The sequence below is a fragment of the Rhea pennata genome, chromosome 8 (genome assembly GCF_028389875.1).
Source record: "Rhea pennata isolate bPtePen1 chromosome 8, bPtePen1.pri, whole genome shotgun sequence".
Lineage (NCBI taxonomy): Eukaryota > Metazoa > Chordata > Aves > Rheiformes > Rheidae > Rhea > Rhea pennata.
In genome coordinates, this window is record NC_084670.1 from 33,404,382 (window position 1) to 33,428,790 (window position 24,409).

Here is a 24,409-nt window from a genome sequence, read left to right on the forward strand (position 1 = left end):
TGCAATTTATCCTACAGTAGGACAAAAAAGCTCCAGTGAAACAAACAAACAAACAAAAAACTTTGGAAACCCCTGAATTTGATGCCTTAACTGTAAGCTGTCTTGTATATGAGCTGTGCTACAGTCTTGGTTCTTTTTCTTAGATTTCGAATTCCCAAATAACAGATACCGGCAGGTACGTCTGTATTGTGGAAAATGTAGCTGGAAGTGCCAAAAAATATTTTAACTTGAATGTTCATGGTAAGTGTATTAATTCCTAATTTGCTGATTGTTTACTTTCAAATACTGGTTTAGATTGAATATACTTATTATAGTGTAGTACTTAGTAGCTTGGTAGCTTTATGCGTATAAGTCATCTTACTGGGTGTAATAGAGATTCTGACATAATCGAAAATAGAAATCAAATATAAGTTTAAAATAGCTTGGTAACATCTCATTAGCAGGCCTTTCGATACCCCATGGCCTCAGCTTCTCCTGTGTATTCCCTGTCATTGGGTATGAACTTTGAGGGAGCTTTGTGTACTGGTTGCATACACTGTGTAGGCTTTCCTAAATCCAGAAATCATTAATTACAAAGAGGTTTCAGAGTTAACTCTAACTTCCTCCTCTGTTCATCCCACTGCCTTCAGCTTTTAGTTCTGACCTGGTGGTCAAATCAGCATTACTCCCACAGAATACTCTGCATAATTACATGTTAAAACCTATCAAGGAATAATGGCAGCTACATCGTCATCCAGTGTAACAGTACACTTTTGAAGACTTGTTTCGGGGTCTTCTGCATATAGCCGGTATCCTTTCCCCCGTTCTCCCGTACCTGTTAGCTAGCTAATCTTCTGCGTTACATCCTTGAATGTGGTCCCAGAATCCAAGGGATTTGATAGTTTAGATTATTACATGCAGAAGAACCGGGTATTCTCGTACAGGTCTGCAACAAATTCCCGTGATACACGAAACAAACTTACAGTGTTTTTCTCTGTGCAGCGACACGAATAGAGAGCCAAAGAATACTGTTGTCATGGGGGGAGTTTGCCCTGGAGTCATTCTCCAAAAAGTTCTGTCCGTCTTTCAGTGCAGTCTATCTGAATGTCGTGATGTTTGAGTGTTGTTTTTAAATCAAAGTGTTTTGGCTTTCCTTGATGTTTGTGTTTTAATCTGAACTTCTCGACTTTAAAATATTTGTTTATAATGACCACAGTCTAATGGTATTATTTTAAAATAAACATCTGTAGGAAGCTTCAAACTCAAGCCTAACAGCATCATTTATTTAGAGCTATTAATCTTTGACTGTGGTTTCATTTGAAGAATTAGCACTATAAATGTTTAGGAGAGGACCAGCCAGGCTGTAGCACTGATGAAAATGCATTGTCACTAAGCAGCATAATCTTTGTTTTATAAGTATCAAAAAAAAGTTTATTTTTTAGTATTTATGTTTCTAATATAATTACGTTCATAAATTTAAATACAGTATGAAAGGATACACTCTTTTAAAAGTTGGAAAATACATATCTTACAGGTGAATAATAAACTTTTAAACATGGAAAGTAAGCATCCAGTTTTAAAATCTCAATCTGTAACCTTAATATAAAATATGAATACATGGGTAGTTTTCATACTGAATGCTGAAACTGAACGCATTATTGTTTCTCTATACATGTACAAATACATTTTTTTATGTAAATTACATAGTTCTGTAAAATACAATACATTTCTGAATGTTTTGCACATGCAGTAGAAGGCTGCATTATTTGAAAATATACCACATAAATAATTTGAGCAAAATTCATCAAAAGATAGCTCAGATTTGGCCCTATGTATTTAATTTCCCACTGTCTTGCACTGCCATAATCACATCAGTGGGAAAGAAACTACAAGTAAATAAATGCAAACAATAATAAAATGTCATCAGATCGGAATCCTCCATTTATTCTAGTGAACCATTTTACACTCATTTATATCAGGGTTAATTTTATATTTTATAGCCCTCACTTATTCCAAGTTGAAAAACATGGGCAAAGTCACCTGTTTACCTTGACTCCTCTTTGTTTCTGCAGTGCCACAGAGGAGCTGTAAACCTGGCTTAATGACTGCTCGGTGTCATTCAAGTGACAGAAAGCAGCTGGAGTATTTTGGGTGGATATGGTCCAAAATATTTTAACATTTCATTCTTTGAAGAAGAGGATTCCATGTGTTATTTGGCATGATTTTTCCACCCAGTGGAGCCAAGAACATGCCTTTGCTTTCCTCTTCAGTGTTTTATATATCCACACTGCAAACATGGAAACTAAGACTTGGGATTTATTAAAAGGAAGGGATTTATAGTTATTTTGTTTTAAATAGTAATTGTAGAAAGGTCAAATGTTAAGATAGTCTTGTCTTTAGAAATACTGGGACTTGTAAGCTTAAAAAATGCACCCTTAGAGCAATGTACTTCTGCCAGACTTTTAAACTGCTTAGCTCAACTTTACACAACAGGTTTGCCTGGTTAACAAAAAAGCTCTGAAGTAGATCAGAAGGATCGTTTGTGGTTCTCTAGAATGCAAAAATAGATTATATAAGGAAGAACAGGAACAGTACAGAGTATCAGCAAGAAATGAAACACCTTCTCATATATTCTGACAAAATAAATTTAGTCTGTCTTGCCTTATATAGCAAATGTTCTTGGAAGTACAACATTTTATAATTAATAATACATTTGTCAGGAATTACAGGATCTTACAGGTTAGCCTTCTCAAATCCCAAGCAGGGAAGGACTGCAGATGAAGTTGTTGAGGAAAAGCAATGACAACTGGAGCGACTTCGGTCACGTTTCCTGATATATCCAGAAAGCAGAGATCAGTTCATAGGATATGAAAGAAGTTTTCAACTTGGCTCTTTGGCATAACTCAGCAATTCAGTTTTATTTTAGTCAGTCAGGATCTTGTGGAATATTGGTTGCTGACACTTTGATGGATACTATTAATGTATTTCTTCCTGCAGTTCCTCCAAGTGTTGTTGGTACTAATCCTGAGAATTTGACAGTGGTGGTGAATAACTTCATCTCTCTGACTTGTGAGGTCACTGGCTTTCCACCTCCTGATCTCAGCTGGCTCAAGAACGGAAAACCTGTCAGCTTGAATACTAACACTTTCATTGTGCCTGGTGAGGAAACTCTGCTGTTTCTACAGCCCTTGGACTTAACCTCTGTTTATTTTGCCTTGATAAGGGTGGCAGCCATTTATGCAGCCAGTATATTCTCATTATCACTCCAGTGAGTAGACTTACATTGGTGAAGTACTTGGCCAAGTGTGTTCTTAAAAATATTTAATGTCATCGTGGCTGCTATGTGGGTTCACTTTGAAAGGAAACTAGCTCAGACTGAAAAAAATGAAATAAGGTGTTTGTGTGGGGAAGACTAGAGAGAAGTCACATGACAGAGGTGCCCTAATACAGGTATTGATTAAAGCTGAGTCACTTTGACTCACCTCTCAAAGGAATGATCAAAGATTTAGCTGGAGATTAAGATAAATTCTGTTGGTTTAGATGGCAAAAAATAACAACTTTACCATTGACTTCAGCAGGGAATTTGATTAATTCGTAGTGAACTTTTGAACTCTCAAGTAGAAGTCCTTGTGTTCTGAGGTAGTTTTACCCATTCCAAGGTCCTCAGTCAACAAGTTCCAGGAGTGCCTGCGTCATTTCTACTCCTGCTGGTCTTCAGCCCAAGTGCACATCACTTGCTGTGGCTCTCAGTCTGTCCTGCTGCTATCACCTGTTGAGAGACTGCATTTACAGGGTACATTAAAGAGCAAACGTAGAAATTGCTTAATGACTGTAGAGATGAGACATCTATGGAGATTAGTAATGTAGCCACAGATTGTAGCTTCATGGATGGAGACAGGTGAGGCTACTGAGTAAGGAATTGGATAGTGACCAATGTAGGTAGAAAGAGCATAGTTATGGTAGCAGAAAGAGGTTGTGTTAGCAGAGAGAGATTAACAGGTATAAAATATGCAGGTCGAAGAGGAGTATTAGTGGTCCAAATTTGTTATTAGCAGCACCAATTAAATTTACTGTATAATTTTCATTTTCTGGTATTTTTTGTGGGGATTAATGATCCCTAATAACTAATGGTAATGCAGCCCTTTTTTTGAACGTAAGGTTAGTATAGTGCCTACACTCAGTCTGTTGGAACTGCAATTTCAAAATAACATTTGAGATTGGTATAATATTCACAGAGTAAATCTGAAGTCTCCTCTCTTTACTTTAGGTGCTCGAACTCTGCAGATTCCCCGAGCCAAACTTTCAGATGATGGTGAATATACTTGTATTGCCAGAAACCAAGCTGGGGAAAGTCAGAAGAAGAGTTTCCTAACTGTCCTTGGTTTGTTTGTTTGTTTTCTACTATTTTCTGAAATAATATCTAGTGCTGTGAAAATGCAGTATTTTATATTTTTCCTTAGGTTGTTTTTCCCCCTCTGACAAAACAAAGGCAGAAATAACTCTCAGCTTGTTCTTCAGTCCCCCCAAGCATCAAAGACCATAGTGGAACGTCGCTGGCAGTGGTGAATGTGAGAGTGGGCACCCCGGTGATACTAGAGTGTGAATCCAACGCTATCCCACCACCAGTCATCACATGGTACAAGAACAGGCGCATAATCTCAGAGTCTGCAAATGTGGAGATCTTAGCAGATGGGCAAAGGTTACAAATCAAAAGTGCTGAGGTAGGTGAGACTTGTGGGATGCTGCGTCTGCAACTACTCCGCTACTGTTAAGCTTTTATTTTGTCCTTTATTGGTGTGTTCCACTAGGTGTCAATAGGCAAAATATGTGCAGGAGGCCTTTCATTCTGTAAAAAGGACTTAAAGTTGAATTCTAATTGCAAGGGCAAAGGTTGCTAATATCACTACACTGTAGCATTAAAATAAGATCAACATCAGGATTTCTTTTTTTTAATTCTAGGTTTCTGACACTGGCCAGTATGTGTGCAGAGCCACAAATATTGCAGGGCGTGATGATAAAAATTTCCATCTTAATGTTTATGGTGAGCATTGTCTACAGCAATTATTATAATGCAGTAGACATTATGTGGTGGACAGTTCAAAATAAACTTCCAAAAGTAGGTGGTAACCAAAGTCTTCATATTGCTTCCATTCAATTTATAGTGCCACCAAATATAGAAGGCCCTGAACAAGAGTGGCTCAATGAAACTATCAGTAATCCCGTTACCTTTGTGTGTGATGCTACTGGAATTCCTCCACCAACATTAATATGGCTTAAGAATGGAAAAACAATAGGTAACATTCTCTTACACTCTTTTCTGCTTTTTTTCTCCCCCTTTAGGGTACAGCAGTGCTATTCTTAGCCTATTCTTTGTTTCTTCTTCATCTGTCTCTGTATAGACTTTTATATGAACTGATCAGAATCCTTTTGTTTTCTTTTGAAATTCTGATGAAAAGTTTTCACAAGTTGTGTTCGCTTTCTGTGGCCTAGTTTGAAACAATCCTTTATTGCATGTTTTCAGAAAACTCCGATTCTCTTGAAGTACATATTTTATCAGGTGGAAGCAAGCTTCAGATTGCTCGCTCCCAGCTTCTAGACAGTGGGACTTACACATGTATTGCCTCGAATATAGAAGGAAGAGCTCAGAAAAGTTACATCCTTTCCATTCAAGGTACAGTATGTGAGTGCAGTGAGCAGAACTGGCTGGATAAGACACTCTGAGAGACTCTGAGATAATATAAAGATGGGGAAAAGTCGAAAGTTTGGACCATTGTTTCCATCATTTGCAATCAGTGATGAAAAAAATGGTTAGATTATTACACTATTAATCAGAAATTTGCATGAAAAGAGTGTTCTGAACTTCTGATTGTATTGCGGTTTGAAAATAGTTGGGAATTCTGACAGTTTGTTGCTTATCCCGTTCTTCTGCCTGATGAACCGGGAAGCCGGTTAGGTTGCTCTTAAGATATCGGAAGTAGAGCATCATACATGATTTCAGAAGGAGTGATACTTGATACCGTTTTTTGATTAACTCATAAAAGGAGACAGCAAAGAAATACTGGCAAAATTTTCTTAAGAAAGAAACGAGATCCAGTGTAATGAGGAGCCCTGGAACTGTCTCGTGCCTCCCTGCACGGCACCCTTACGCTGCCGCCGTCCTCTCTCCTGTGTTCCCGATGACCTCAGCCCCATTAAATGCGCTAGTTCCTCCTGTGTCGAATCAGCCACTTACTGCACAGCCGCTCCGGCTTTCTGCCGCCCTCCCCTCCTCTGCCAGCACGCAGCGCACCCGGGAAGAGGCAGCGCGAACGCAAACTGTGCGCGCTGGTGGGTGCACCTGTGAGCGGTGCCAAACAGATCTACTGTCTGCTCTCTACTGCAGCCTTTCTTCGACGGTGTCGCTTTGTACGTGTGTCCCTGCCTGCTAGTTTTATCCCCAACTTTTGGCATTGAATATACTTCGTTAAGCCGTTTGATCAAATTTGACAGAAACTGCCTGAAACTTATCAGTGAGACAGATTAGCTTGACGAAGAGCGTGACTGTATCGTCCTTGTTCCTTATCGTTAAGAAAAGGGGTTTAAAATGGCCACTGGTTAGGACTGAGCAAATGCGTGACTGCTAGCAGGAATATGATGGTCTTGATGCAGTAGAGCATTTGGCTGATTTTCGCTAATGCTTACTACATGTGTGCTCAAAGTTAAGTGGGCACTTAATTGCTTTAGTGAACTGGGATTTTGTCATACTGTATATGTTGCTGGTTTAGTAGATAACTATAGATATTAAATATAATGACAAATATAGATATTTCTTGTAATTTTGTGAATTACTAGTTTTAAGGAATGATTAAAATGACTTTTGATTCTGTCTTTGCAGAAACTTTTCTAGAAAGAATATTAATCGTATGCTTTCTAAACTTGATTTACGTGGAGAAATTACAATACACGTTAGTACTTCTCACTTGTGTTAATACAATGTCTCTTGCTGATGCCTCTTCTCTTCCCTGTATTCTGCGTTCCCAGTTCCTCCTAATATTGCTGGCTCTGAAATGTCTAGTGAGGTCAGTGTGCTCCTGGGAGAAAGCATCCAGCTTGTCTGCAATGCCAATGGAGTGCCTGTGCCTGTTATGCAGTGGCTTAAAGATGGAGAAACAGTTGCCAGCGATGAATTACAACGAATAAGGCAAGCAAAGATTAAGCAGACATTGCATTCTCTCCTTGTATAATTTAAAGCATAAAGAAAAGAGGGGAGTTTACGATACTGTGGGCCTGAACAGTCTTAGGTTAGATAGGATAGGACATCCTCTCCCTATTTAGCTTTTGTGATTCCAGCACTTTTTTTTTTTTTTTTTTTTTTTTTTTTTTTTTTTTTTTACTACTTTGATTTTCTGCTATCTAGATACTGTTTAAAAGTATTGAATATCATGGAAGGAAGCCTAGTAAAATACAAAATGTTTGTGGGATGATACATCTGTCCAATTTGAATGTATCTGGCTTAATTCAGAGAGTTGGGATTTCAGGGTGATTTTCTAGCATTTGGGTCTGAATATATCCCAGATCATGAAGAAGCCTTTTCCCAGGTGCTTCATCCTTATCTTTGTCCCATAGTTGCTTAGTGGGGGGACACACCACATAGAGTGCATATGCCATGGAGCTTGCCACCTAGCAAAAGAAAAATGCAGCTGTTGTTACGTGCCTAGACGTTACCAGGAGGGGAAGATGGATGAATGGACACTCCTTCACTTGCTGGGCTTCCCTTGCAGCCTGGCATACAGGGCTCGAAGTGCCTGGCCCTCATTGCCTGCCTCTATCCCAGACACCGGCAGGCAGGCTTCCCTCCCCTCTTTTTTCCCAAGAGGATCAGGCACAACTGTGCCCTCTACTCCAAATGCTGCTTTTTGGCTTTGATCCAGAATATCTGAGGGTCTGAGGAAAAAGCTAGAAGTACCAGTTTATACTTTGGTCTGGTGTAGAGGTTGATGCAATATGTAATATGGCTGAAACTGAAACCTAGTATAAGCTAAAACAGGACATCTCTAGGAAGAACTTCCTAGCCTGTCTCTAATAATAATATTTTGCAGAGAAGAGTGGTTTTCTAGCCAAATCTCCCAAGAGAATAGAGGTAGTTGATTTAAATGTACAAACCCGACTGTTTATTTGCCAGGTCAAAGGAATATGTAAACAAACTCACTGTATTTTATGACCTTCTTTGTAGAGTAACTCCAGATGGCAGCACATTAAACATTTTCAGAGCTCTCACTTCTGATACAGGAAAATACACTTGTGTGGCTACTAATCCTGCAGGAGAGGAAGACCGAATTTTCAACTTGAATGTATATGGTGAGTTTTTGCAGATGTGAAACTGAGATGTTGCACATAATCCTATCTTTGTGAGTGCTCCCCAGAGAGGGCCAGGAAATGAATACCTGTCTTCAGGGTAATACTATGTGCATGTGTTTTCAATTTCATGTACTGTAGATATCATAGTATATTGCACAGGATGTTCTGTCAATGCAAAATGATTGAAATAGCTATTAAATCTGTTTTGAGATAAACAGGAATTAGTTGCTTTGTTATATTTCATAATAGAGGAATTCTATTGGTGATGATTTTTCTTGCAGAGGATAAACTGGGGGCTGATTTAACATGATACTACTCCTTTGTTGTATTAGGTAATCTCTGTTAGTTCAAGTCCAAGTACATTGGCTAAAACTAGAGTGCGATGTAGGGAAGTAATTCCTAAAGGGGTTGCACCCCTGACCAAGAAATAGTTTTTTAATAGTTTTTTTTTTAAAGTAAGCACTTAAAATTTTGGATGGCATTCTTCTCTCATACAAAATGATATACAGAAGACAGTGAGCATAGATCTTCTTTACCCACGTAGTGTCGACATTCTAATTTGTGAAAGACAGGTTTACAAAATACTATGAATGGTTTCATAGAATGAAGAGCTTGGCACAGGCAGTGTTTCATGGAGGTGGATGTGTGTCTGTCCCAGCTATATACTGGGAGATTCAGAGTCAGTTGGAGTATTAGGGTGAGCAGACTAATAAGAGGTGACCTTTGATTTAATAAATAATAGTAATACTGAATAATAACCACATAAGATATTTTTGGCACAACACGTCCATGAAGAGACTGGCTTGATTAGTTTGTATTATCGGTTGTGGTCCAAGATATGATTACTGAAGGTAGTCTTACCTGTGCTACAGTCATGATCAGTGATGGGACGTTACGACGTCAGCCAGAGCTTGGAGATGCACGTGCCTAGACCTTCCTTGTATAGTTGACCCTTTTTGCTCCCAAGACCAAAAGGCTTTCAAACTAAGATATAAACAAAAAGGCAGACAGGAAAGAGTGCATTAGAATAATCAGCCAGAATACTTACCCAGTCACTTGGAAGTTTTCTGTATTGAAAAATTCAGTCAGCATATAGATTTAGAAGTTAATACTATAACTTTCGTCCTGTGTGGTTCCAGCTCTCACCTTTGGCTTGTTTAAGCAGGTAACTTGACAAACTCGGCCAAGTCCCCTCTGGTCCCCAAGGTTCATCCCATCCACTCTAAGGCTCGACCACTTGCTTCTTCCTGCCATGAGTATCGGGCTCTGAGGCTCCCCCGTGCTTGCCTTGCCTACGGTCTCCCATACTTTTTCCTCCCTTAGCATGCTTGGTAGCTTCCCAAGGAAAGGGCAATTTGTGTGACGTACCATCTGATTACAACTTCTTTGTAAAAAGCACAACCCAACTATAAGCAAATAAATAAATAAAAAAAAGAGGGTTGCCATTCTGCTGTGCACGTGGTTTTGCGTGTGTAAATGGATGTTAATTAGTGCTCAGCATTACTGCTAGATGACTTAGTTTGCAAAAAATGGGCAGCTTCTTCTTACTGCGTTAGGTGCTGTATTTTTACCTTGGTTTGGGTCGCTATCTTGCTTAATATCTCCCTTTTCAACATTTACAAAATGTAGTTCCACCAGCAATAGCCGATAATAAAGATGAACCAGAGGACCTCACTGCCCGTGCGGACACCTCCATAAATATTGAGTGTACTGCTACTGGAACTCCACTCCCACAGATAAACTGGCTAAAGAATGGTCTTCCTCTTTCTATCTCCTCACAAGTCAGATTGCTCTCAGGTGGACAGGTTCTCAGGTTGGTTTTCAGTTATTTTAACCAGATGAGTTACCTGCTTTCATCTGCTATACCAGCAGAACTCTGCTAATATTGTTGCAAACAAGTATAAAATTTGATCCAAACTGTGCCATATTAAAGGCATCATAATATATTCCATTTACAGCTGAATTAAAATGATTTTTATTTTCTTTAGAATTGCCAGAGTGCAGGTATCTGATGTTGGTGTGTACACTTGTGTAGCATCTAACAAAGCTGGAGTAGACAACAAACATTACAATCTTCAAGTTTTTGGTAAGTTTCTCTGAAATGCTGTATTTGGGGAATAAAGTGATATTACTTGATTGATTTCTTATCCTAATCTTCTGTTTCCTTTCTCGCCAGCACAAAGTTGTAAACTTTCACAGTATATCTTACGTAGATAACCTTTCGGAAAATACTCACTTTTCTAAAGATTTTTCATATGGAAATTGTTTTAACCCCCAGAGTTTTACTTGACTTGGCACCCATAACATGCCGCAGATTTTTTTAGGCTGAATAACAATATATAATTTCCAGTTGAATTTCAACACATGTATTAAACATGAATGTAATGAGGTGGGGAAATGCAAAAGGATAGCTGCATTCCATTTGTTTTATAAGAAGTATTAATTTCTGGGTGTACTTCGTATTAACCAGATCTTTTGTTTCTCTGCAGTGCCGCCAAGTATGGATAACGCGGGAGGAACAGAGGATGTGACTATAGTAAGAGGCAATTCAGCTTCAATGCAGTGTTTCACTGATGGCATTCCCACCCCAACTATGTCATGGTTTAAAAATGGACATCCTTTAAGCCTTGGAGCTCACTTGGCTTCAAAAAACCAAGGAATGGTCCTTCATTTTGTCAAAGCAGAGACTGGTGATACAGGCAAATACACCTGTGTAGCCTCAAACGAAGCTGGCGATATCAGCAAGCACTTTTCTCTGAAAGTGCTGGGTAAGTGCTAATCCTTCAGTCGAACAAAATGCGAGCTGTACGTATCTACCCAAGACAGCAATTTTAAAATAGAAGTAAAAAGTATTTTTAAGCAAGATTTTATGTGATAAATGAATAAGGCCAATGAAGAAATGGAAGTTCACCTTAAGATGTGTGAATGTGTAATATGAAGTATAGTTTTCCTGAAGATTTTAGAAGTACATAAATGTACTAATTAACAGTAAACTGATTTACGGAGTAACTTGGTTTAAACAGATAACTTTGGTTAGTAGGAATGCAGCTTGACAGCTTGATAATCAGCTATTGTAAACTGACATAGCTAAAGTAAATCTTCAGTGATCTATGTAATATCTTTAATCCAGAATTATGGAAACATTTTCTGAATACTAATTTAGACTCACAAGATACAGAAGTTACTAGACAGAGGCAGAGGAAAATTATATGAGATGCTCAGTGGATTCATGACACAGCCAGAAATAATGTTAACGCATACTAAGTCTACAAACTCTAAGCATAAGGTGTGTGTATTAGGTTTTAGAGGTTGAGTCCATGAAGAACTTGAGTGGTTTTCCTTCCATAGAGCCGCCTCGTATCAATGGTTCTGATCAACCGGAAGAGCTGTCTGTGGTTGTTAACAACCCCCTTGAACTTCTTTGCATCTCCACTGGCATTCCAGTCCCCAAAATCTCATGGATGAAGGACGGGCGCCCGCTTCTGCAGAATGATAATGTTCATGTCCTGAGAGAAGTGCTTCGAATAACCAGTGCTCAGGTGAACTGTTTGTTTCAAAATGTGCTCAGTTTGAAAACAACCCTAGAGGAGTTTGCAAAACTGCCTCCTGTGATATGTCCTAAAAGACGATTGAAGAATATATTTTTCAAGTCTTGCCTTGGAGTTTCTCCTGCAGAACAAACAGTGCTACCATAGGTTAAGTAGTGACCAAGTAATTCTACCTCTTCTGTCCATTAGCTCAAGTACATTTCAGACTACTATGATTATTTATTTGTTTGTTTATTTATTTATTTATTTTTATTTTGCTGGGGCTTCTTGACGCATTGTCCTTAGCACTGATTGCTGTGCTTGTAAACCCTTTTGGTTTTATTTCTTTATTTATTCAATATGAATATTGCTCATTTCCTGCCTTTTTGACTCATGTTTCAGTCTCCTGCTTATCTTCCTTCATATTTTGTATTTCTTCCTCAGCCTTTTTTGTCTTTCCATTACCTCAGATTTTCCTATTTTTTTTTCACGTCTCACATGTATAGGCCATAGATCTCAGAGAAAAACTGTGTGTATTTTGTTTTCATCTGTGTGCAAATTAGGGAGAAAAATTATTAAAAATAATGCAAAAAGTGTTAGATCAATTTAAGCTATAAGAGAGTGCTAGAAAAAATAGCCTTTATAAAACTGCGCTAAGAATCTAAAGGTCTGTCACCTACAATCAGCCAGTGAAGTTGACCAAACACAGGTGGGAGACGGTGCTTGGGATGAGCAGTCTGACTGTAAGCGCACACTCCTTGAATTTACAGTGAAGAGTTGTAAATATAACAGAGATATTAAGGAGCATGCATGCAGAAAAAAACTTTCCTTTGTACCCATAACTGACCCTTGCGTAGGCTGGTACCCATAGTCAGTTCTATATTCGTTGATAACCAATTGCAAAAAGCAGCACAAAGAGAAGAGATTCTTCTTGCAGGCACGTTTTTCAAGGAGATTCTTTTTGGGTCCTGCACTTTCAAGCCACCTCTCTATGATCCTGCCCTGGTAAAACAGACAAATTTTTGGGATTTTGTTGTTTATTTTTAGGCATTCCTTGTTCATTGTCTTTGCTTTTAATTGCTGCCAAAGTTTGTGTTTCACTGTTTTTCTGGATTGTTCCCATATCCTGAAATTTCTCCTGAAGCTGCTTGGATGTTTCTAGGTGGAGGACACAGGAAGATACACGTGTTTGGCATCTAGCCCAGCAGGAGATGATGACAAGGAATATTTAGTGAGAGTGCATGGTAAGCTTAATTTAGGAAAAAATATTATTCCTTGATACTGTAAAAAAAAATGAGATGTGTATCAGTTTTCTCATTTAACCAGTTACATATTATTAAATATGAAATAATTGTGCTTTGAGAAAGTGATAGTAACTTCTGTGTGTGGGTAACTAATTTTAGTTACCTATAGTTACCCTTATCTTAAACCTTACCTTTGGTTACCCTTTTAATTGTCAGTTAAAAGGGAAAGTTTCAACTGGTGTAACTGCTTTCTGTTATAATTTCAATTGTTACAGTTCTGTTATAATTTCAAGTGTTACAGTTCTGTTATAATTTCAAGTGTTACAATTTGAATAGCTATATTATAGATACAAGCATACTTCATCATTTTTCAGTTGGACCAAGTTTGTTGTTGTTACTGAAAAAGAATTGAGTATGCTGATATCTATAATCTTAGTTATTCAGAAGAAAAAGATGGGAACTGTATTCAGAAATGAATACATGCAATGAAATGACAGAAAAGGAAGTATGGACAGGACTTCTGCAGTTCTACGATAAGCATCAAAATTCTTGAAAATTATAGTTCCCAGGTTTCTTGATGAAGAGATGAGGGAACTTCTGCTACCTCTACTCCAAATAGTTTCTGATGCGATTTAAAAAACAGATTCATCAGTTAAACAAAGATGACCTTTGTAGATAACCTACTTAACATAGGTATTGAAAGATAAAACTATTTAATAGGCACTGTAGCTTTGCATGTTTTTTGCATCTTGTGAAATAAAATGGAATTTTTCAGAGTGATTTTGATGGTAGCTCATATGTGTGGTGTTTTTTGTATTTCTTAATTTTTGCAACAGTTCCTCCTAACATTGCTGGTACCAGTGGTCCTCAGGACCTCACTGTGTTGCAGAACAGACAAGTTATACTGGAATGCAAGTCAGACGCTGTGCCACCTCCAACAGTCTCATGGCTTAAAGATGGAGAACTTCTAGAGGTATAGCAGCTATGTTACTTGTACTAGGCTGTTGCTGCCTTTGTTTTTTACGTATAGTGCTTGAGGTTTCTTTCTCTGCTCGCTTGCCCCTTCAGTGCAGTGAAGGTATGGTCCCTTGCTTTCAAGAGAAGCTGAGTAGCCCCAGTACAAACAGAGGTAGTCTGAAATGAGTACCTGAAGCTAGCAGGCATGTGAAGTGGCCATCCTGCTGTTACTTGTTCTTTTTTCCTTTAGGGGGATCCCTTGCTCCTTCTGGATCCTCTGAACAATCCTAGAAGCCTTCGGTATACTCCTGAATGGCTTCCCAGGAAAGGTAGCTGAGAAAAGTCTGCACTTTGTTTCCTTTGGGTATATTACGCATCCTCATATTTTAGTAGCGTTTAGAAAGGAATTTAAATTCTTTACATTGAAAACAAATAAGCAGATTGCTAACTGCCACAGTTTTGTATCAAATGTTATCTTTTCACTGAGACTCCCAGGTAGTGTCATGTAAGGCATCGAATCCTTGCCAGCTAAGAGGTAACCGACAAGATGAGGATAGTCTCCACAGGAAGCTGCTTTTATTGCTCATCCTCTCCTTAGGATCACTCATATCTTTCAGTCAGTAACCAGGTGTTTTCCAATTGATCATTTTAAGTTCAGTTATTAATTGAATTTATCCAATTAATAGTTTTCCCCCATTTTGATCTGTATTTGTGAATAAAGAGGAAACAGATTCGGTTTAGGAATTGCCTCACCTGTTACTATAGTCGATCCAGTAGTCTTCATCCAAAATTTAACTGTGATTTGTTTATAGTAAGTGCAGATACTTGTTTTATACAAACATCTCAGATACTTCTTTGGAAGATATTTCTGTAATCGGACTGTTTTGGTTCAGGTAATTTCAACTTATTAGTCCTAATAATACTGACAAGCATCTTGTTAGCAAGGGTACAGAGCAGTCATATCAGAAATGTGCTCTGTCTTGAGACTGGTTCCAGTTTTACTTCTCATTAGTGCTTATTAATAAGTAGAAAGGTATGCTAAAATAACAGCTGCTTATGAAATTTCCAGTGTTCTACTGTCTGAAGTCTTTTGCGAAAGGTCCTGCTTCTTTGCTTTACTTCTGACATCCTGTCCTTTAGACTCTGTCTTCTTTGTAACTTCAGAAGCATGAAGTGTTAGTGGAAAAAGCAAGAGTATTGAGAGAGATTGTCTTAATGAGACAAGGTGCTGCTAGGGCTGTTACCTTGGTTGAAGTAGAAAAGGTGGATAGAAACAACTAGGAGAAACACTCTTTCATTGAATGCTCTTCGTTCATAGTGAGAGACTTGAGTATCATTTCATTTCAATTTTTAGGTCTTGGAATTTCATTTCAATTTTTAGGTCTTGGATAATGATTCTTTATAAAAAACAAGTTTGAACAAGGCTTGGAAGCCTATTTTTGGGCTGAGTCTTCCTTGAAATGCTTGCATTTTAACTATACTTGAGATTTTTACTTTTTCTAAACACTCTTAACTAAAATAAAGCCTGAAAAGAAGAAACCACTTTTAGGAGTTATTTGCAAGAAAAGAAAGAAGCGATAGAAAACACAATGATGGTCACAGATATTTAGCTGAGCACTGGTGAATTAACTTTTGTTATATGAGTTCTCCTGTTGCTTCAGGAATTCATCTCAGCATGTGAGGTCTGAGACATGTTGTTGGGCAGTGTGGTAAATCTACTGCCTTTAGATTTATAACAAAGTAGGGAAGTTTTATATCTAGAGTTAGCTCTCCTCTGACACTAAATTTGAGTTAGAAATTTCATCCAGACACAGGCCTCCTAATTTGTCATGTGAACTTTAAGCAGCAGACTTAGGTTTATTTGATCCCCTACCACTGTTTCTGTTCTTCAGCTTAGGTTATATAAATACATACTACAGATGTCAGGAAAACATTGGTGTCCTACTGAACATGTGATTGCTTTTTAAACCTCAAAGCAAGGTAGTGACTTACTAATATAAAGCAGTTGGAAAGGAGCACTCTTCGGGCATGGAAAGAGATGCACCGTGGAATATGATTCTCCTTGCCTTCAAATAATTGAGGTGTCTGGGTGATGATAGAGGATCGGAGGAAGTTAGAATTTCAGATTGAAATCTTATTTTAATTCAAAACATCCCTGCATTTAAATCATACAGTCAAGACTGTGATGTTTGAATAACTGTGTAGAGGAGCTTGTATTTGTTCTGTCTGTAGGGTGCCTGGATTTAGAAAAAAGTAAATCCATAATGTGCTGTTAGTTGCCCTATTCTATAAAAAACACTAAAACCCTTTGGCTATGTAATCAAAAAAGCTTCTTACTCAGGCAGAAGCCCCAGCAGAAATTTCAAGGTGGAACAAATAAGCAATAAATTTTCTAAAACTCCACTGAAATTTTCAGAGATAGGTGATTAAGTGTTGTTCATCCTTTTATCTTCACTGATGTGTAAACAAAGTTAAGCCAGCAGTGAATTCAGCCCCCTATTTCTCTCTGGTATTCTATTCTGAGTCTCGTTACTCTGCAACAAAAGAAGGCTCTGTCTTTGCCTGGGGAACGAGGGTGAAACTAAATCTGTCAAACTGTCTGTCTCCGCAGGGAACTCCCCGAGTTCGAATCCTATCCAGTGGGCGATACTTGCAAATCAATAATGCTGACCTCAGTGATACAGCAAGCTACACCTGTGTGGCAAGTAATATTGCAGGAAAGATGACCAGAGAGTTCATGCTCACAGTACACGGTAAAATCACGGATCCCTTCTTGAGTATGTTAATCTTGGCATGGTATTTTGACTGGAGTCAAAATGGCAAGAAAGAAGTATTTACTGGTCTCTTCGTAGCCAAGTGCGGGCCACTTAGTCTGTTTAAACTGTGGGACCAGGTGTACTTCCTCGTGTGTGCCACCATCTAGACAAATTCTTAAAGCATTTGACTGGCATCTTGAGAGATTTGGGTTCGTCTCTGGCTTGGCTGCCGGTTTTGCAAGTTACTTGAAAACTATGGCTTGGTCTCTGTACTGAGAGTAGGAACATAGGGCCTGAATATCACAGGCATTTTTGTACTTCCTAAATTTCATTTCAAACCTATTTATTTTCTCCTTTCTCTTCTGATGAGAAACTGTTCTATTATGACATTATGGTGACAATGAGAAATTTTCTTCCTATTTCTATGCTTTTCACAACCCAGGCATATGTACTAGCCTGCCCCTTCTCCCCCGTGACTGTCCTTATGCTTAAAAAATTCTTCTTCCTTCTTAATTTAGTTGGAGAACAACAGTATTGACTGCAGTCCTTGTTTTGCTAAACTAAATATGCCAAACTTCTGCTGTTTTAGCTGTATGATAGCGTTTGCAGAAGATAGTAGATAGTCTTTACAGTAATCTTAAACAAAATTTGTTTTTCATTCCCTACTGCATCGTGGCAATTTTGCTGCACAAAAGGGTAAGAAACTTGTTTGTGTGATACCAGTATTGTTGCAGTTGTCCCCATACCTGTTCTTGTGCCTGTTTGTGTGACTAGTTTCAGTCAGTGCAGCATAAAGTTTTTTTGATGCATCATCTGGGATTTTACCTTTACAGTTGCTCCTACAATCCGAAGCAGTCCTCAAACAATTGTTGTGCGTATAAATACTTCTGCTGTTCTGGAGTGTATTGCAGAAGGAGTACCAACCCCAAGAGTTACGTGGAGGAAGGATGGAGCTATCTTTTCTGGAAACAACACCAGGTATTGTTTAATAGTCCGAATAAATAGTCTTCAGTATTTTTTTTAAATAAGGTATTAATTAAAGTTTGGTCAAACAACTCAGATTTGCAGATTAGTTTTGTTTTCACAGATTAGAACTAATGTTTGTACTGTACTCTCAAATGGACCCAAATGTGGAACATACTGTGACAGAAACTAATTTGAAGAAATTATTCTGCAAAAGAGTAGCAGCGCCAGAGGCTTTTCCCTTTTATTATTAAGAAACCAATACAACTCCTTTGACAACCTAAATGTTATGATTTGTCCTCTGATATTGAGGATTTTCAACAGCGAAAGATTTCAAGAGTGAAGGAACTTTGCATTTTTTTGAAATGGATGGAGCTTTCAGACGGAACCGAGCAATTTCATGTAGATCCAAAGCCACTTGAGTGTTCACCCTGTGGAAAAAGGAAAAGAGTCACAATAAGTGTAATACAACCAAATGGGAAAACTGTGGCCAAATTAAGATGCCACATGTTCAGGTTATTCTGTGTATCCTGAGTCATCTGTTTCCTCCATGCTTTCACAGTTGTCTGTGGTTCTCTTTATTGGGCAGGGGGCAAAAATCCATGGCTTTGTTTCAGATATTCACTACTAGAGGATGGATCTCTGCACATCCACTCAGCGCATGTGACTGACACCGGAAGATACATGTGTATGGCAACCAACACAGCTGGCACTGAACGCAAACGAACTGATCTGCAGGTCATTGGTAAATATTTTGCATTTAGATAATTCTTCATGTTCAAATAAGTCTCAAGTATAATTCAGTTTTATAATTTTTCCCATTTGAGCAGTATAGTGGAAACTGATCTTATTAAATGAGGAGCCTGTACTACAGAAAGGAGTTCTGTCAAGTTGACAAAGCTCTCCAGACTGACTAGAGTCTTATCAAGACCACTCTTTATAGGGCAGGCAATCAGTTACATTCAGTTTCATGCTTAAATTCTAGCTGATTCCAGTTGGTCACATTGGTCAAATTCAGTTTTAATTAGCCCTCTTTTCGTTGCTCTTTAATTTAAAAAAAAAGAGAGAGAAATTTACAGTCTTAGGAATACAGTCCACAGGTTTGCGATAAAAAAATACATATTCCTTGTTATCTGTTGTGTGTGTGTGACAACTGGAAGTAGAACTGGCACGTTCTGTGCTACCTGCTTACTAAGCTTGTTAATGTCAAGTTACTCTTTATTTTATAAAAGTCAAGTGAACGTTTTCAAGCAATTAGCTGTGTGTTTATGGAGATGAGGTGTGGTGTGGATAGATATGAGGTGTTTGTGTGTTCATAGTCAATCTGAATAATTTGGCTTTGTTTGCCCTTTAGTTCCTCCAGCCATTGCTCCTGGACATAGCAATATTACAGTTACAGTAAACATGCAGACCACTTTGCCTTGCGAAAGCACTGGAATTCCCAGACCAGCAATTAGCTGGACAAAAAATGGGCATCCGCTTCATGTTGACCAGAACCAGAATACGTACAGGTGAGAGGTGTTTTCTTCTCATTGTGGGTTTCCAGTTTTCAAGGATTAATTTTGGCACTTTAAAAATCCAGCCATATTTAGTCTAATCTTGTATGGCAACAAATTCAGTACTTTGATTACCTGAGAAGTGTTTTAATGGCTCTACTTTCTTCTCTTTTCTTTGTTTAGACTTCTATCTTCAGGTTCTTTAGTAATCATTTCTCCCACTGTGGATGACACTGCTGTTTATGAGTGCTCTGTATCAAATGACGCAGGAGAAGATCGAAGAGCGGTTGAGCTCACTGTTCAAGGTAGAGGGGATATTGCTATTACACACATATACCCCAGAATTTCTTTGGGGTATTTCAATGTTGAGATGAGATTTTTTTTTTCATGGTTCTTTAATAATACCAGTACCCTTAAGTCTCTGCTTTTCCTGAGTCAGATATTAAGTTATTTCTAAGAATTTGTAAAATGTTATTTGAAAATTGTCAAATAACCCTAACTCTGATCTTTCTTTAGTGCCCCCATCCATAGCAGATGAAGCCACAGATCTCTTGGTAACAAAACTGTCTCCAGTAATAATTTCCTGCACGGCTTCAGGGGTTCCTGTACCCTCAGTTCATTGGACAAAAAATGGCATAAAGTTGCTTCCCAGAGGAGATGGCTTCAGAATTCTCTCTTCAGGTACTGTGTGTGGTTGGGGCTTAGCCACAGAAAATCGGTGAAAGGAGATCATTGTGCCTATCTAGAATTTAAAAACTAAATACAATCCCCCGAACAACCAGCTCTCTCATATTTTTAGGATAAGTATATCAACCTTTTAAGATGTACATAAGAGAGTTTTTCTTTGAAAACAGGACACTACTATATGTTATAGTGAACTCTCTCTCTATGGTAGGTGCTGTTGAAATACCTGCTGCTCAGTTAGACCATGCGGGACGGTACACTTGTGTAGCCCGGAATGCAGCCGGTGCAGCGCACAGGCATATTACCCTTCATGTTCACGGTAAGATGAAAGCCGAACGGAAAACACAGCCTGTCGGTAAGCGTTGCCCTTTTAATATGTGCATAGAGTAACCGTGAGGCCAGACCAGACCGTCACAACTAGTAGCTTGCTCAAGTGCACTGATTATTCACCAACTCGGTCACTACTCTGCATATTGCAACTCTGATGTCTTGGATAGAGCCATCCAGTAAATGCTGTTCTATTTTTTTCTTAAGCTTTTTCTTACTTTTTGTTAAGTTAGAATGCATCTGCAATGGCAAACTGCATGAAGTATGGACAGCCATATTCTGTGCCCATACTCTCATTGAGCATATTTGTTTAATGTGAGAGCAATCCTACGGAGCTCTTCGTAAGGACAGCAGATGCCAGCTCCTGCAAGTTCAGCCTTCTCAGACTCTCAGGTTATGCAATTTTAGTATCTTCTCTTATTTTCTAGCCATGAAAATTATTCTAAAGTGGTTGCATTTTGCTTTTGCTTTTGTTCCACAGAACCACCAGCTATTCAAACTCAGCCAGGGATACTGGATGTCATTGTGAACAATCCCATTCTATTACCATGTGAAGCAACGGGTACACCACGACCCATAATAACATGGCAAAAGGAGGGCATCAATGTAATCACAACAGGTATCCTTTTAAAGCCTGTAATTCCAGTCTACTTTGCTGTATCACAAAAAAAAAAAAGTTCTCTTCTCTGAATATTAAAGTTAAATATAAGGAACCATGTGTGTATACCTACTTACATTTATTTATGTTTATATTTATCAAGTTTTCTACTTTGCTGATGCTTGTTTTAGGCGACAGTTATATGGTTCTTCCCAGTGGCGGTTTGCAGATTGCAAGATCAACTGTTGAAGATGCTGGCACTTACATGTGTGTTGCTCAAAATCCAGCTGGCACAGCTCTGGGGAAGATTAAGCTGAAAGTTCAAGGTAAGTCATCACTTGAATGCTTGTTGAAGGAATGCTTTGTAAAAACTGACAAATAAAGAATTTAAGCACACTTTCAGCTGGACAAAAACCAGTTTTGTGCGACACAACTTGACCTAGTGCTTTCCCAGCTGACATCACACTGAACAGAGCCCAGGAAGTTTAGTTGCTTTAATAGTCTGTCTACTTCAGGAGTTAAGCATGCTTTTAGGATTATTGTCACTAAAAAGTGAACATATAATTCTCTTCTAAGTTTTCTTAATTCTTTTTCAGTTCCTCCCGTTATCAGGTCCCATCTGCAGGAGTATGTTGTTCCTGTTGATAATTCTGTCACTTTGCCGTGTGAGGCTGAAGGCTACCCTGGGCCAGAGATCAGCTGGCATAAAGATGGACAGCAAATAACAGAGTCCATCAGAAGAAGAATTCTTAGCACTGGTGCTCTGCAGATTGCATTCATACAGCCAGGTGACACTGGCCGTTACACGTGCGTAGCAGCAAACCTGGCAGGGACAAGCAGTTCTAGCATGGAGCTCGTCGTGCACAGTAAGTGGAACTGTAAAGAAACGATGTACATTGGGCCTTTATCAGGCCCATGAAGTTACAGAGAGTTAGGAGCTAGGATTTAAGGGAGAAGTTCAGGAAAATTCTGCTGCTTAGGGAGTGCTACTAATAAAGGGATTTAGGAGCATGTGGTTCATAATGCCAACCAATTGCTTGGGTTTACAGATCTTTTTAATACAGTTTCCACATCATTATGTGTCTTGCGCACCTTTCTCTAGCACACTTAATGCTGGTCACTGCTGGATACAAGAAACAATACAGAAGATTCAAGCAATGTCTTTTTTATTTCAGCATAGTACATTTTTACATTAGTGCTTGGCTGATAGATGAGGTGATATTTATTCCATTTTTAACCTTTTCACAGTTCCACCCAGGATCCGCAGTACAGAGGCGCAGTACACTGTCACAGAGGATTCCCAGGCTGTTCTGTCTTGTGTGGCTGATGGGATTCCAACGCCAACAATAAACTGGAAGAAGGACAATATGCTGTTAACAGATACAGCAGGCAAATACAGGTCTGTGCCAGATGGAGACCTCATTTTGGACAATGTTGCTGTAAGTTGCCTGTATTTAAACTATGACTAAACAGGTTTGGAAGTAATAAGAAAAAAACCTTATTCCTCTGTGTTTTCATCAATTGCTGGATTAGTCTTTTTATTTTATTTTGTTTTATATACATGTTTATATACGTATCATTTTCCACTGAGGACTAAAATATCTGATAAAAATTGTTATTTTCTCCAGAAGGGCAAAAAAAAATTGTAGGTCATCTTTCAAATTGAGAGAAATCAAGAGGTCAGATAAACATTTCTATCAAGTGCTGGTTTCAAACCTTTTGAGATTCTCCTGTCATTACAGGTGGTGATGTTATGTAAGAGCCTTTTGCTGTTGAAACTTCCTCCAATTTTTTTCTTTCAGCCTGAAGATTCTGGCCACTATACTTGTATTGCTAACAACGCTGCTGGAGAAGACACGCACACTGTCACCCTGATGGTTCATGTACTCCCGGCTTTTACTGAACTGCCTGGAGATATAGCTTTAACTAAAGGAGAACAACTCAGATTAACTTGCAAAGCAACTGGGATACCCGTACCCAAAATAACATGGACTTTTAACAATAACATCGTTCCAGGTGGGTAACACTGGATCTTATTGGTCATTCTGCTCTAGACTGTTTTCCCCACACAACGCGGCCTTTAGTTTGAGGGTAAGGGAGAAATAATCTGAGAGATGATGAACTTGCTAGGCAGTGATTGTGTCAGGAAAAGGTGTATTTTCAGCATTATGCAATCACGAAATTAAATTATTAGAGATACTATAACTAGAGACACTGTAACTGTAAAGAAGATAGTTAAGAAACTATCCTTTTTGTAAGCAGCAGAGTAACACATTAAAAGCCTTTAATATCTGATGATACTTACTGAGCATCCAGCAACCAAACTCAAGTATGAATGAAACCTGAGCAGCATCTCAGAAATGAAATGCGTAATGCCACTGAGCCATGTTACAGAACAGCGCTGTAATTTAAACAATCTTATGAAATGTCAGTCATTGAGAAGTATACATTTAAAACCCTTGAAGCAGTCCTGTAACGTTTTTTTCTCCCTTTAGCACAATATGACGATATAAATGGACGCAGTGAACTTGTTATCGAAAGAGTGTCTAAAGATGATTCTGGTACCTATGTATGCATGGCAGAAAACACAGTTGGCTCAATCAAAGCTATTGGATTTGTGTATGTCAAAGGTATGTATAAATAACAGCAGCTGTGAGAACAATCAGTGAGTTTCCTGAAGCCCTCTGTTTTTGTTGTATTTGATACCATGTCTATAGCTAAATGGAGGAGAAAAAAAAAAAGAAAAGAAAAGAAACAGGCTGAATTTCATACTTCAGAAAGTCTTAAAATCAGAGGTGATTGATCCCTACCAGCAGTTTCATTACAGGCCTTTTGCTTTGGCTCTGCTCTTTGCTTCCATCCCTTGTGTTTTCAGAGCCTCCAGTCTTCAAAGGGGATTACCATTCTAGCCGAATTGAGCCCCTGGGTGGCAATGCTATGTTGAACTGTGAAGTCAGAGGAGATCCACCTCCAACCATCCAGTGGAGCAGAAAAGGAACTGGTGTTCAGATCAGCAGCAGGATCCGGCAGCTTAACAATGGTTCGCTTGCTATCTACGGCACTGTAGTGAGTCACTTATATGGTACAAAGAATTTGTGCACTGCACTTAATAAATTCCACGTCATGGTTTCAAAAGAGTAAGGCTGAATATTTAATCCACTCTTGCTTTTTAACAAATGCTGTTTTAAGTCAGACTACAATGCTTTGCTCAAATTATTGTGACAAGAAACAGAGAGGACTGTGATTCCTTTTAGTTATCAGAAAGACTGAATTTACATACTCATCTTGGTGTGTGAAATCCTGGTCATGGCCAACAAAATGAGAATTTTGTCTTTGACCTTAAAAGAGCCTATGTTCTACCCAGTCAGGTTGGTTAAAAAGCAAATGGATTCTCCAAGTAGAAACCTTCTGGCATCCAGATTCTTAATATGAGTGATAGGACCTTACCCCCTTCCTTCTTCCTACCCCGAAATCTCAGCCCTGTGTTGTGAAATGAGATTAAAAACAGTAGCTTGCTCAAGTTTATTTAAATAGATTTTTT

At 38.6% G+C, this 24,409-nt stretch overlaps 1 protein-coding gene across 1 annotated transcript in view; it reads left to right on the plus strand.

Annotated features, from left to right (window-relative positions):
* HMCN1 (hemicentin 1) overlaps window positions 1–24,409 on the plus strand; it is a 185,266-nt gene that overhangs the window by 135,302 nt on the left and 25,555 nt on the right. The window contains exons 57-85 of the mRNA XM_062581699.1: window positions 144–240; window positions 2,977–3,138; window positions 4,247–4,360; window positions 4,498–4,700; window positions 4,939–5,020; window positions 5,142–5,273; window positions 5,501–5,650; window positions 7,000–7,159; window positions 8,192–8,316; window positions 9,946–10,129; window positions 10,305–10,402; window positions 10,806–11,084; window positions 11,665–11,855; window positions 13,006–13,087; window positions 13,924–14,060; window positions 16,656–16,797; window positions 17,634–17,778; window positions 18,381–18,508; window positions 19,118–19,274; window positions 19,443–19,564; window positions 19,776–19,940; window positions 20,155–20,262; window positions 20,752–20,889; window positions 21,060–21,194; window positions 21,465–21,734; window positions 22,117–22,307; window positions 22,671–22,884; window positions 23,364–23,498; window positions 23,744–23,934. Of these exons, the coding sequence (XP_062437683.1) occupies window positions 144–240; window positions 2,977–3,138; window positions 4,247–4,360; window positions 4,498–4,700; window positions 4,939–5,020; window positions 5,142–5,273; window positions 5,501–5,650; window positions 7,000–7,159; window positions 8,192–8,316; window positions 9,946–10,129; window positions 10,305–10,402; window positions 10,806–11,084; window positions 11,665–11,855; window positions 13,006–13,087; window positions 13,924–14,060; window positions 16,656–16,797; window positions 17,634–17,778; window positions 18,381–18,508; window positions 19,118–19,274; window positions 19,443–19,564; window positions 19,776–19,940; window positions 20,155–20,262; window positions 20,752–20,889; window positions 21,060–21,194; window positions 21,465–21,734; window positions 22,117–22,307; window positions 22,671–22,884; window positions 23,364–23,498; window positions 23,744–23,934 (4,437 nt within the window). The remainder of the gene's footprint in view (window positions 1–143; window positions 241–2,976; window positions 3,139–4,246; window positions 4,361–4,497; window positions 4,701–4,938; window positions 5,021–5,141; window positions 5,274–5,500; window positions 5,651–6,999; window positions 7,160–8,191; window positions 8,317–9,945; window positions 10,130–10,304; window positions 10,403–10,805; window positions 11,085–11,664; window positions 11,856–13,005; window positions 13,088–13,923; window positions 14,061–16,655; window positions 16,798–17,633; window positions 17,779–18,380; window positions 18,509–19,117; window positions 19,275–19,442; window positions 19,565–19,775; window positions 19,941–20,154; window positions 20,263–20,751; window positions 20,890–21,059; window positions 21,195–21,464; window positions 21,735–22,116; window positions 22,308–22,670; window positions 22,885–23,363; window positions 23,499–23,743; window positions 23,935–24,409) is intronic.